This window comes from Gorilla gorilla, chromosome 6 (assembly GCF_029281585.2).
Source record: "Gorilla gorilla gorilla isolate KB3781 chromosome 6, NHGRI_mGorGor1-v2.1_pri, whole genome shotgun sequence".
In the NCBI taxonomy this organism is placed as follows: Eukaryota; Metazoa; Chordata; class Mammalia; order Primates; family Hominidae; genus Gorilla; species Gorilla gorilla.
Window position 1 is genome coordinate 167,749,405 of NC_073230.2, and position 13,321 is coordinate 167,762,725.

The 13,321-nt window shown below is 48.0% G+C and overlaps 1 protein-coding gene across 7 annotated transcripts in view; it reads left to right on the forward strand.

Moving 5' to 3' along the window:
* Positions 1-13,321, forward strand: part of DYNC2I1 (dynein 2 intermediate chain 1) — a 92,069-nt gene that overhangs the window by 10,191 nt on the left and 68,557 nt on the right. For 3 of the 7 annotated variants that reach the window (XM_031007308.2, XM_055347575.2, XM_055347574.1), the window contains exons 2-4: positions 5,242-5,295; positions 6,526-6,946; positions 12,015-12,097. In XM_031007308.2, the coding sequence (XP_030863168.2) occupies positions 5,242-5,295; positions 6,526-6,946; positions 12,015-12,097 (558 nt within the window). Of the gene's footprint in view, positions 1-290; positions 4,871-5,241; positions 5,296-6,525; positions 6,947-12,014; positions 12,098-13,321 lie in introns of those variants that run through there. The other 4 variants (XM_055347573.2, XM_031007307.3, XM_055347576.2 and 1 more) reach the window with 4 other exon arrangements.

Sequence of the window (13,321 nt, forward strand, 5' to 3'; positions counted from 1 at the left end):
TTTCATCTGTTTATTTTTGAATAGAGATGGGGTCTCGCTGTGTTGCCTGAGCTGGAGTGCAGTGGCAGTTATCACAGCTCACTGCTGCCTCGACCTCCTGGGCTCAAGTGAGCCTCCTGTCTTAGCCTCCTGAGTAGCTGGGACTGCGGTTGAATCACCATGCTTGGCTGATTTTTTTTTTGATGGAGATGGGGTCTTGCTGTGTTGCCCTGGCTGGTCTTGAACTCTTGGGCTCAAGTAATCTTCCTACCTCAGCCTAGCAAAGTGTTAGGATTACAGGTGTGAGCCACCATGCCTGGCTCAAAATAACTTCTTTTAAACATTTCTTAATGTTTAATTAACTAGTTCAAATCAGTATTTAACTTTAACCTCTGATGAGTGTTTTCTAAAAGAGGAGGCTGGGTTGGAAAGCAAGGGGAGAAGCCCACTGCCCACAGGTGGCTGCAGATGCCAGTGGCACCTTCTCGCTGGAGTCTGCCCAGCTGTCGGAGAACAATGAGCGTCAGGTCCAGGGGTTTCTGCTGTTTGGCTTACAGAGCGCGGAAGCCCTCACACCCACTCGGAGTGGGGGTCGGACAAGATGGCACAGGGGTGGGGTTTGCTTTCCATCTGGGCTGTGAGTGTCCTCCCTGAAGTGAGGTTTTGGCTTCACCACCTCTGATGGTGCACCTTGGAGGTGATACCACCTTGGAAGTGATTTCAGCCCAGGTTTACTTCTCCTTGGATTTCAGGATGAGATGAGAGAGGAGAAGAATTCCCTTGAAGCCCTGCATTGAGGGGAAGGGGAGTTAAATCAGTTTCATCTGTTTTATTCGGGAGGCAAATCAAAGGGATGTAAACATTGTTCAGGGTTCTTACTGTACAGTTCTCCATAGAATTTTGCTATGAAAAGGTTCTAGATGATTTAGTTGATGTAAATCGAGCGTAAATCGAGGGACAGAGGCCCTGGGGAGCTGGTGCTGGGCAGCCGCTCATCTCCTGTTTGCTTGCCATGTGCATGAAGGATGCTGGCCCAGGACAGGTGCTTGCAGATGCTGAAGACGGCAGGCTCCAGTTCTCATCCACTAGTGCGTGGGCTGAATCATGCTGATGGTTTTGCTGCTTAGCTCTCCTGAGTCTCCTCGCCCCAGTCCCCAGGTTGGGGTTTGTTCCACTCATGGGAGTGCTGGGGAACTTTGCCCTTTGGTTCCGTACTTGGAGAGTTGATTTTAAGCGTGGATTGCTGGGCTGCTCCATAGGGCAGAGTCTGAGGGCAGGTCAAGTTGGTCTTTAAAAGGCCTTGGCAGAAGCATGTGGTTTACATGTGGCAAGTGGGGACCGACAGCACCGGGGCAGGGAAGCCGTAAATCACTGTTGAACAGTTTGAAACTCTAGAGGGAGACAGCATGGATAGAAAACTTGAGGGTAAACAGTCCATATTAGCTGAGTTTTAAGTGCTCCAAAGTAGTCAGTATTCTGTGCATTGAAGAAAATGGCTGTTATTTTTCTTACTGAAAACTAGAGAGGCCGAAGAAAAATCCTGTGATCTCTGTCAGAGACCTCTTGTCTTCAGGGTTTTTGACTTTGTCAGTATCAGTAATGTTAACAACCATTAAGAAACCCCACTGGATGGCTTTTGTGACATACTTACTTTTCACATTCTGAGCTAGTGGCCTTGTGCCTTCCCAGTGTCCCCTGAATGTCCTCAGCGTCCCCTGTGTGCAGCGCCCACGTCTCCTGGTTGAACTGTCCCCTAATGTTCTAGGTGTCCCCTCTCTGTGGTGCCTATGTCTCCTGGTTGGACTGTCCATTGGTGTCCTGGGCATCCCTTCTCTGTGGTGCCCATGTCTCCTGGTTGGATTGTCCCTGAGTGTCCTGGTTGTCCCCTCTCTGTGGTGCCCACGTTTCCTGGTTGGACTGCCCCTTGGTGTCCTGGGCGTCCCCTCTCTGTGGTACCCTGGTCTCCTGGGTCTCCTGGTTGGACTGTCCCCGAGTATCCTGGGCGTCCCCTCTCTGGTCACTCTTGTCCTGGGTTCCATTCAGCCCTTTTGTTTATAGCAGGTCCTATATTAAACCTCTCTGTAGGAGTTAACTTTAAACAAAGAGTTGGCCGGGCGTGGTGGCTCACAACTGCAATCCCAGCACTTTGGGAGGCCGAGGTCGGGGGCTCACCTGAGATTGGGAGTTCGAGACCAGCCTGACCAACATGGGGAAACCCCATCTCTACTAAAATTACGAAACTTAGCCGGGCGTGGTGTCGGGCGCCTGTAATCCCAGCTACTCAGGAGGCTGAGCCACGAGAATTGCTTGAACCTAGGAAGTGGAGGTTGCAGTGAGCTGAGATCGTGCCACTGCACTCCAGCCTGGGCGACAGAGCAAGACTCCGTCTCAAAAAAAAAATAATTATTTAATATGTTTATGAGGTATTACAGCTTTTTTTGTTTGCCCTAATTTTCACATTCCAGGAAGAGTTTTAGTGGCTTGTCCATGAAAAGTTTCCATTTTTCATTTGGACTAAATCTGTTTTTTTTTTTTTGAAACAAACCCCCAAATGCTTCCTTTATTTATACCTTTAAGGAAGTGTTTCTCAAAGGGAAAAATTGAATAATTATGGTATATTCTCTGCAGGAAATCATCCTTGATTTTGCTTAGCTGAGGTTAGGTTTATCATTAAGCTCTGTTGTACCAGGGTTGTGGGGTTGTACCCTGTGTCGTTGGAGTGCGTTACTATGGCGTGGTGATATGCGGTTAGGTTTAGCATGAAGCTCTGTTGTACCGGGGTTGTAGGGTTGTACCTTGTTGTTGGAGTGTGTTACTGTGGCGTGGTGATAAACACCTGCATGTTCTGCACTGAGGTTCTGCTGAGGCCTCAGTGCAGCTGTGGAGCAGGAGCGGCACAGAAGAAGGAGCTGTGGCTGCACTGGCAAAGCTCATGCTCTCCTCGGGGAGACCAGCGCGGATCTTGTAGGAATCGCTATTGCGAGGGTTGCTAGGAGGCAGTGGTGCGGTGTGACAGGAGGCGCCCCAGGTGGCGGCGAGGGTGCACAAGGGGAGTCCCAACCTTGCCTTAGAGCACAGTCAACCTTTACTGTCCTCATGGTTCCTGTAGGTTAGGATTTGGGGGTGGCGTGGGGGGACGTTAGGGTGCAGTCGTCACGCTCCCTGAAGGTTGCGTTGGGCTGAGGGGCCCTTCTGAGGTGTGGGCTGGTGCCGGCCTCTCCTGGGCCTCCCCGGGAGTGCTTGGGCATCCTTGTGCTATGGCGTCTCCCAGGGTGCGCGGTGAGAGCAAGCGGGCGCCACAGCCAGGTGGAAGCTCTGGAAGGGACCCTGAGCAGGAAGGCGCACAGCTGGGCCTCCACCCCGTCCTCCTCATCAGAAGTGTGGCAGGGCGGGCGGCTTGAGCTCAGGAGTTTGGGCAACATGGCGGAACTCCGTCTCTACAAAATACAAATATTAGCCAGGTGTCATCCCAGCTACTCAGGAGGCTGAGGTGGGAGGATGACTTGAGCCGAGGTTGCGCCGCTGCACTCCAGCCTGGGTGACAGAACCAGACCCTGTCAAAAAAACAAAAAGACGACGATGAAGAAGAGTGTGACACAGAATCTGGCCGACGTTCGAGGAAGGGGAATCGGCTTGACTTGTAAAGGAAGGGTTGTTGAAGAGTCGGTGGAAATGGTTTAAGACCACGGCACCTTGTTATTTTAATATTCCCCTCAGATGCTTAGAACAGTTGGATACCTGGTGAGCCGGCTGTCCGGATGCCTCCTTTCCCGGCACGCACAGTGTGGATTCTCTCACGGCTGGTGGTCGTGAGGCGCTGCGACATGCTAAGCAGTGCTGGGTGACACAGAGGACTAAGGTAGGCCTTCCTTTCCGGAAGGTGAGGGCTTAGCTGGAGAGATGTCATCACACTTGAAAGGTGGATTATCCAACGAGGAGCAAACACTTTCGCAGTAGAAACAACAAACATCAGAGGAGCTGGACGGTGCTTTTGGGCCTGGGGCCTTTCTTGGGTTTTATCTGCGCAGCCCCAGCTCTGTAGCAGGGCTCGGTGTGTGCGAGGAGCTTGGTGTGTATTTGCTGAATACAAGTACAGGGCCCTGGAGGGCCAGAGACACGGGTGAGCTTGTGGGCCCACCGGTTGCCCAGCGTAGCAGACGGGTGTGATAGGGTGTCCTCAGGGACAGGCAAGCTTTCTCTGGCGACCCTTGAGCATTCAGTCCACAGGTGTCGTTTCTGTTCCTGATTTGTTCCTTGGCAGGACTCTAGAGCTGAAAGCTGCTGAGCCTTGTGATGCCTCACTGTCCTCATTAGAAAAACTGAGCCGATAGCCTTCTTAGTAGGGTTATGAGATTTAAATATTGGTGCTTGAACAGGATAGCATCTGGTATGCACCAGATGCTAAACTCATTTCTGTCTGTCATACATCCCAGCTGCTGTTGCTGTGTGAGAGGCCGTGGTGTGAGACAACAGCAGCCTTCTAATTTTCTCACATACTCTGTGGATCAGGAGAGCTCACAGCAGTAGGCTTAGTTCTGTTGCTGATACCTGGGGCCTCGGCTGGGGAGACTTGAGGTTCAGGAGGTGGTGACTCATGAGGGGCCGCGGGAGCCGTGCCTCTCACGCACCTGCCCTGGTGCTGGCTGTGAGGGACCCCTCTGGGCCCGTGGCTGTGGCATCTGCTGTGAGGGACCCTCTGGGCTGTGGCATCTGCAGGGGCCTCTCCCCGGGGCTGCTTCTCTTCCTCACAGGGAAGTATCTGGAGCTGCAGCCCAGGAGGACCAGGCGGAAACCCATTGTCCTGGGAGGCCCACGATACCTTCTGTCCTGGGTTGAGCCCAGCGGCCGCAGAAGGAGCACAGACTCCCTCTGTGTGCACAGCATTTGGGACGTGAGTCTGTTGTGGCTGTTTTTGGAAAATACAGTCTGACACAAGATATTTTAAACCCACAGAATATTTGTCCTTCCTCTGTTGTTCAACTGCTGTTATAACTTGTTTTCACTTTTATTTTATAATATTTAAGTTTTGAAGTAGCCAAAGGAACACGTTTTGTAATAATGTGTCATTTTAGACTAGTGAATAATTTTTAAAAATCTGTATTTCTGTTACCTTTTATTCCAGGAGGTAGAGAAGTATTTTCTGGCATGTCAAGAATTAACTGCCATTGATTTAAATGGCATAATGAAAAAGCAGCTCACTACAACACAGAAAATTAATTATTTTAAACTTTAAACATTCTAACTTTATACTTTTCTATTTAGAGAAGAACCAAAGATGATACCTGGAAAGCAGATGACCTCAGAAAACATCTCTGGGTAATTATTGTAAAGATTTGGATTGGGATCTGTGCGGGACTCGTGTGGTTTTCTTGGACCTGCTTTAGCTGGTACACGACACTGTATAACTTTGGTTACGTGTGCCTCATTTCAGAAATACTTTGAACTCAGAGGTGAAGGTGTACAGCTAACAATCCCTCTGGAATGTTGGTTAAGCCAGCTGGACACTCCCACTGCTCGTGGGGCCCTGCCATGGCTCAGGAGCCTCCGCACTGCTTTGGGACAGGGAGTGCTCACTTCAGGGGCCGCAGCGGTGGGTGGGGAGAGGGGCTTTGGGATTGAGAGAGAGTCCTGAGAGTTTTAGAACGAGGGTCCTTGTTTGTATGGGGCCCAGGCGGTTTGTGTCTTAGCGACTTTAAAACACAGCTTCAGTATCTCTCTTTTAACAAATGTAGTATTTTATTTATTTATTTATTTTTAGTTAATTAATTTTACTCTTTTTTTTTAGAGACAGGGTCTTACCGTTTTGCCCAGGCCGGAGTGCAGTGGTGAAATCATAGCCCACTGCAGCCTTGACCTTCTGGGCCTGAGCCGTCCTCCCACCTCAGTCTCTTGAGTAGCTAGGACTACAGACATGAACCACCAGGCTTGCTAATTTTTTAATTTTTTAATTTTTTGGGGTAGAGATGGGGATCTTGCTATGTTGCTTGGGCTAGTCTTGAACGCCTGGCCTCAGGCGATCCTCCTGCCTTAGCCTCCCAAAGTGCTGGGATAATAGGTGTGAGATACCATGCCTGGTCCTACTTATTTTTTTTGAATTTTACTTTATTTTTCATATTTAGGGGGTACAGGTGCAGGTTTCTTACATGCATATCTTGTGGAGTGGTGAAGTCTGGGCCATTAGTGCTCCTGACACCCGAATAGTACCTGTCACCCGAATAGTGAACATTGTACCCAATGGGTAATTTTTCACCCTCTAATACACGTAGTATTTTAGATTTGATTTGCCGATCAGTGTGAATGTCCATGATATTGGGGCGCTGGTGGGCAGTTGTAGAAATCTAAGCTTGACTCCATGTCCTTTAGTGTTCTAAGAACATCCATGCAGGCCTTGGCCCGTCTGGGATTGGAAACTGGGATTGGAAAGCAGCTGAATGCAAATATGTTTTAAGGCCCTTCAGCTGTGTGTGCTTCTCACATTCAGGTATTAAAAGTCTAATGGAAATCTGCCTTCCTGGTCACGGGGGACCCTTTGTTCTCTTGTTTCAGGCCATACAGTCAGGTGGTTCCAAGGAAGAAAGAAAGCACAGAGAGAAGAAGCTGTGTAAGGAGTCTGAGATGGACCTTCCTGAACACAAGGAGCCGAGGTGCAGGGATCCCAACCAGGATGCCAGGAGCAGAGACAGGGTGGCCGAAGTCCACACCGCTAAGGAGAGTCCTCGTGGGGAGAGGGACAGAGACAGACAGAGGGAGAGGAGAAGAGACGCAAAAGACCGGGAGAAAGAAAAGCTGAAGGAGAAACATCGAGAGGCAGAAAAGTCTCACAGCAGAGGAAAGGACAGGGAAAAAGAAAAAGACAGAAGGGCCCGGAAGGAAGAACTCCGGCAGACCGTGGCCCACGACAACCTGCTGGGCCAGGAGACGCGCGACCGGCAGCTCCTGGAGCGGGCGGAGAGGAAAGGCCGCTCAGGTGGGTCCCCGCTTGCCTTCCTGTGGTTCCACCCGAGGTGCCGCGTGGCTGCTGGTGACAGGTTGATAGCTCGCTGCCTCCCCTCCCTCTCTCCCCCGCTTCCCTCCTTCCCCTTTCCTTTTTTTTCTGGACAGGGTCTTGCTCTGCCCCCAGGCTAGAGAGCAGTGGTGCCATCACAGCTCACGGCAGCCTCAACTTCCTGGGCTCAAGCGATCCTCCCACCGCAGCCTCCCAAAGCACTGGCATTACAGACATGCCACTGTGCCCAGCTGGCTCTATTTCTTTTAAAAGTTCTTGCTGTTTGGGACATTTTCCTCTTTTGAAATGTTCATTTGTTATTTTTGTTTTCTCTCATAGTTTTCACAAATGTTTTATCTTTGAAGTTAGAGGTTCCTGTTCTCTCTGTTGCGGGGGGTGTGTGTGTGTACTTTTTATCATTGTTTTTCTTTTGGTATTTTAAAAACTTGTTCAGGCCAGGTGTGGTGGGTCATACCTGTAATCCCAGCACTTTGGGAGGCTGAGGTGGGAGGATCACTCCAGCCCAGGATTTTGAGACCAGCTTGGGGAACACAGGGAGACTCCATCACTACAAAAAATAAAAAAATTAGCTGTGTGGTGGCGCTTGCCTGTAGTTCTAGCTATTTGGTAAGCCGAGGTGGGAGGATCCCTTGAGCCCAGGAGGTTGAGGCTGCAATAAGCTGTGATTGTGCCACTGCACTGCAGCCTGGGCAACAGAGTGAGACCCTGTCTCAAAAGAAAAAACAAAAACTGTAAAAACCATTTAGCCAGCCGGGCGCGGTGGCTCACGCCTGTAATCCCAGCACTTTGGGAGGCCAATGTGGGTGGATCACCTGAGGTCAGGAGTTCGAAACCAGTCTGGCCAACATGGTGAGACCCTGTCTCTACTAAAAATACAAAAAATTTAGCCAGGCGTGGTGGCGTGCGCCTGTAATCGCAGCTACTCAGGAGGCTGAGGCAGGGGAATTGCTTGAACCAGGGAGGTGGAGGTTATAGTGAGCTGAAATTGTGCCATTGTACTCCAGACAGAGCAAGACTCTGTCTCTAAAAGAAAAAAAAAAAAAAACCATTCAGCCAATGAAAGGGATAACAATTTTCTCATTATTAGCTAGAGTTTTACTATTAAAACATATTTTAGGGCCAGGCACAGTGCCTCATGCCTGTAATCCTAGCACTTTGGGAGGCCGAGGTGGGCAGATCACTTGAGGCCAGGAGTTCAAGACCAGTCTGGCCAACATGGCGAAACCCCATCTCTACTGAAAAAGAAAAGAAAAGCAAAAATTAGCTGGATGTGGTGGCACAGCTGCTTGGGAGGCTGAGGCATGAGAATCACTTGAACCTGGGAGGAGGAGGTTGCAATGAGCTGAGATCATGCCACTGCACTCCAGCCTGGGTGACAGAGCGAGACTCTGTCTAAAAAAAAAAAAAAAAAACCAAAAAAACACAACCATATTTTAGACTTACTATCTCAATAAGGCTTATTATCTCAGTAAATCTCAATCCTCATCGTAAATAAACAAAAATAAACCTCTTTGATAAAAAATATTTTCTAAAAGTGTGTTTTATTTTATTTAGCTAAATTCCTAGGAACTGTAAGGTAAAGGTACATACTTTTTTTCCTCCCCAAATGGAAATTTCTTCAGTATTTTTTGGTTATATAGGTAGTATATGCTTCTTATAAAAATGTAAACTAGCGCATATAAATGCAGAAGGAATCTGTTAGAAGAATAGGTAGTCACTCTTAGAATCAGCAGAAGGATTAGAAGGCCTGGCTGTGAAAAGGATGGAAACCAAGGGCCTTTACTCATTGCCACCATTAGATGTCTCGTACAGACACACCGTGATCTGTTTATCCACTTCACTGCTGGTGGCCATTTGAGTCGTTTGCAGATTTAGACTATTAGGAATAAGGCTGCTAAGAATGTTATCATGTGTATTTTTTGGTGTTCATGTATGTGCGTTTCTGTTGGGGTGGAATATACATGAGGTGGAATGGATGGGTTAGTTGGGTTACCACTAATTTTGTTTTCTTTAAAAATATATTTTATTTGTTGATTTATTACTTAAAGAAATAAAGTAGAGTCAGGGTCTTGCCCTGTCGCCCCAGGTTGTAGCGCAGTGGTGTAATCACAGCCCACCACAGCCTTGAACTGAGTAGCAGAGTCTCCAGACTCGCACCACTGCACATGGGTAATTTATTATTCTTTTTGGAGATAGAGTCTCACTCTGTTGCCCAGGCTGGAGTGAAGAGGCGCGATCTCGGCCCACTGTAGCCTCCACCTCCCTGGTTCAAGTGATTCCCGTGCCTCAGCCTCCCGAGTAGCTGGGACTACAAGCACACGCCACCACACCTGGCTAATTTTTTGTATTTTTAGCAGAGACGGGGGTTTCACCATGTTGGCCAGGCTAGTCTTGAACTCCTGAGCTCAGACAATCCACCCATCTCGACCTCCCAGAGTACTAGGATTATAGGTGTCAGCCACAGCGCCCGGCCAGCACCTGGATAATTAAAAAAAATTGTTTGTAGAGATGGGGCTCCACCTGTTGCCCAGGCTGGTCTTGAACTGGTCTCTAGCAGTCCATTTATCTTGACCTCCCAAAGTGCTCGGTTTATAAGTAGGAGCTACTGCACTTGGCCTAATTAATTTTTTTTTTTTTTTTTTGAGATGGACTCTCACTCTGTTCCCCAGGCTGGAGTGCAGTGGTGTGATCTTGGCTCACTGCAACCTCCGCTTCCCAGGTTCAAGTGATCCTTTCGTGCCTCAGCTCCCTGAGTAGCTGGGGTTATAGGCACGTGTCACCACGCCCTGCTATTGGCCTAATTAATTTTAACAGTAGCTGTCCTACTATTTAATGCTCTTTTCAAAATTATTGTTTTTGATGTTTTTGGTATTTATTTGCAATCAAATCTTTTGTTCTCAGATCACCCTTTTTTGGCTACCTGCTCATTTTTTCAGTGTGGCGTTGAAAGGAATTGTACTGGAAAGACTTTTGAAAACTGATCGTAGACTAGACTCTCTCTAGTTCTTTCCTCTGTACATCTCTTCTCATCTCCTTTCTTTCCGCAACGCCCATCTGTGCAGTGTGGCCTTTATCCAGGGCTGGGTCCCCAGGCCTCCTCTCCAGCAACCCCTTGCCCTTGCTGGCTGGATCTAGTCTCATGGTTTTAAATACTGTTTGTCTGTGTCCTTATTTCCAAGTTTTTACCCCCAGCTGGGCATCATCCCTGAATTCCAGGCTTGTGTATCCCCTGTGCTTTGATGTCTAATGGGTAACACAAACCCAGTGTACCCCACATGAAGCTTCCGGTAGCCCCTCCACACCGGCTGTCCTGCAGGCTTGCCCGTCTCAGTTAATAGCACCTGCATCCTCGCGTCCTGAGGTCAGAAGACCTGGGACATATCCTGATGCCCTGCTTTCTCTTCCAGTCTCTCGGAGAGTCCTGGGGCTTCAGCCTTGACAATCTACCTGTTCTGGGGCCCTCCCTGTGTAACCCAGACTCCTAGAAGAGTGCTCAGTGCTTGGTAAATGCCTTTTTTTTTTTTTTTTTTTCTGAGAAGGAGTCTCGCTCTGTTGTCCAGGCTGGAGTGCAGTGTTGCAGTCTTGGCTCACTGCATTCTCTGTCTTCTGGGTTCAAGCAATTCTCTTCCTTAGCCTCCTGAGTAGCTGGGATTACAGGCGCACGCCACCACACCCGGCTAATTTTTGTATTTTTAGTAAAGATGGGGTTTCACCATGTTGGCCAGGCTAATCTTGAACTCCTGACCTCGTGATCCACCTGCCTCGGCCTCCCAAAGTGCTGGGATTACAAGTGTGAGCTACCGTGCCCAGCCTGGTAAATGCTTTTTGAATGAATGCACTTTGCCTCAGTGATCTTTGAAAGTTTAACTTTGCCCTGATCTTTTAAAGTGTCCACTCTCTGAATTTTACATCTGATGCCTTTTTTGTGTGCAGATTCAGAAGTGAAAGTCCAGCTTTCCTTGTTGGATGATGCTTTGGTGTCATCGGCACCTGCCTGGCTCTGTTTGCCTCCCGTCTCTCTTGCAGGTCATACTGGGCCTTGGTGCTTCAGCCTCCCCAGCCCAGGATGGATGCCGTAGTCTGGTGCCCTGGGGAGTCAGCTGCACCTGGCTTCCTTGTTGATTCAGGGGCCTCTGGCTTCCTTGGTCCCCTCAGCAGTGGGGGTGCCAGGAGGTATGGGGGCTGCTCTGGGTCCTCAGTGCATCCAGGAGGGCAGGCATTTCCCTGGAGCTCACATTTGGCTAAAGTGTTTGGCTGACTGGGCTGGTTCTCCTGTTCAGACTAAGCCCTGCTTCTGCGTGATACGCAGAAACCCTGAAGGCTGTATGAGTTTGGTCTGTTGCCCTCTTGAATTTCCAAGGGTTACTCAGACATTTGCCTGGTTGCTTCAGCAGCAAACTGAGTGAGGCAAGAAGTCTCTCTGTTCCTTAGTGTACGAGTCTGTCCTCATACTGCTGTAAAGAAACACCTGAGGCTGGAGAATTTATAAAGAAAAGAGGTTTAATTGACTCACCGTTGTGCGGGCTGTACAGGAAGCATGGCTGGGGAGGCCTCAGGAGACTTACAGTCTTAGGAGAAGGTGAAGGGAAGCAGTCACATCTTACAGGGCCAGAGCAGGAGGAAGGGAGAGAGTGGGGAGGTGCCACACACTTCTAAACCACCAGATCTTGTGAGAACTCACTCAGTATCACAAGAACAGCACCCAGGGGGAAATTCACCCCCATGATCCAGTCACCTCCCACCAGGTCCCACCTTCAGCATTGGGGACTACATTTCAGCATGAGATTTGGGTGGGGACACAGATCCAAACCATATCACTTAGATTGCCATGTTCATCTCCTTCTTCATTTTAAATTTGATACTAGAACTCTTCATTCTTGAGTTGGAGGCATGTGTTTTAGTTGAAGAATATTTTCAAATACATATTAATGAATATAAAATGTGCAATACCATCCATAGCAAGATGTTAAAAGAGTTTTTTGATGTGCTAACATTTGGGAGTATTAAAAATATGTTTTACTTCTTGTAGTAAGTAAAGTAAGAAGTGAAGAGAAAGATGAAGACTCTGAAAGAGGAGATGAAGATAGAGAAAGAAGATACCGAGAAAGAAAGGTATACGAAGCAAGGCCTGGGGAAAAGTTTTCCAAATGTTGCCAAGTAAAGGATGTTTTAAGCATTATCGTTGGAAGCATTTTTAGAAAATGTCCTAAGCCAGGATTTCAGTCCTGGAAAAGGCCTCCAGCACTGTGTATAGTCAGTTTCTTTCTCCTCATAGTCAAGTGCGTTTTTCTGATTCCAAAGGTAGTGTGTGATGATTTTAGAAAATTTAGAAGATACAAATAAGTAGTAAGAAAACAAAAACTGTCTAATCCTCACCCACACGTAAGTATTGATAGCATTTAGGTATGTATTTTTCCAGGTTTATATATTTGTGTATGTATAACATTGTTTTCTCTAGATTTTTACTGTTTTATAAGTTGTTTAAACGGAACACATTTCGAGCCTTTTCCTGAGTGATCCTGTCTCTCCCCGTGTTTCAGTGAACGTGCAACTTGGTGTTTCGCGGCGCGGGTGTGTGGGTGCTCTCCAGGCACCTGCGGTTCTGGACACTTAGGTTGTTTCTGTGTGTTTGTGTTTTTTCTTTAAATTATAAAGACATCCAGATGGTATGCTTTTTGGTTTGTTCATAATTATTTCCTTATGATTAATTTCTGAAAATGAACTTGCTGGATCAAAGTAAATGTAAACTTAACCCATTAGCTTTACATAAAAGTTGTAATTATTTATATCATCAGAGCATAATTCCTCATGTCCTAAGCAGGAGCTGGGCATCATCTTCGTTTAAAAGTTTTGCTCATTTGATTCAGAAGAAAATGGCATTTCTGGGCATTTTTAAAAGCAGGTTTACTGTCTTTTGTTATTTACCACTTGTGTACTTTTGCTTATTTTTTTTCTTTTTTTTATTTTTTAGAGACAGGGTCTTGCTCTGTCACCCAGGTTGGAGTGTTTTAGTCACAGAGATGGTTAAACTCTGGTCCCATTTTCAAGACTCTCCATCTGCGTGGGACTAATTAGGAGAGAAAGAGTGATGTGACAGGTCCATATGAGAGATGTGGCAGCCTTGTGCTGTCATACTCACCGGAGAAGGCATCTCTCAGAGAAGTCAGAGCTTGCTCAGGAGGGACCCAAGGACTGGCGGAGCTTAGGCTGAGGGCCACCAGCATGAGGGATGAGGCTGTGGAGGCCAGGAGGGCCGACTGTGAGTGTTGGGTGCCATGTGGAGGGGCCAGGAGGGCCGACTGTGAGTGCCAGGTGCCATGTGGAGAGGCCAGGAGG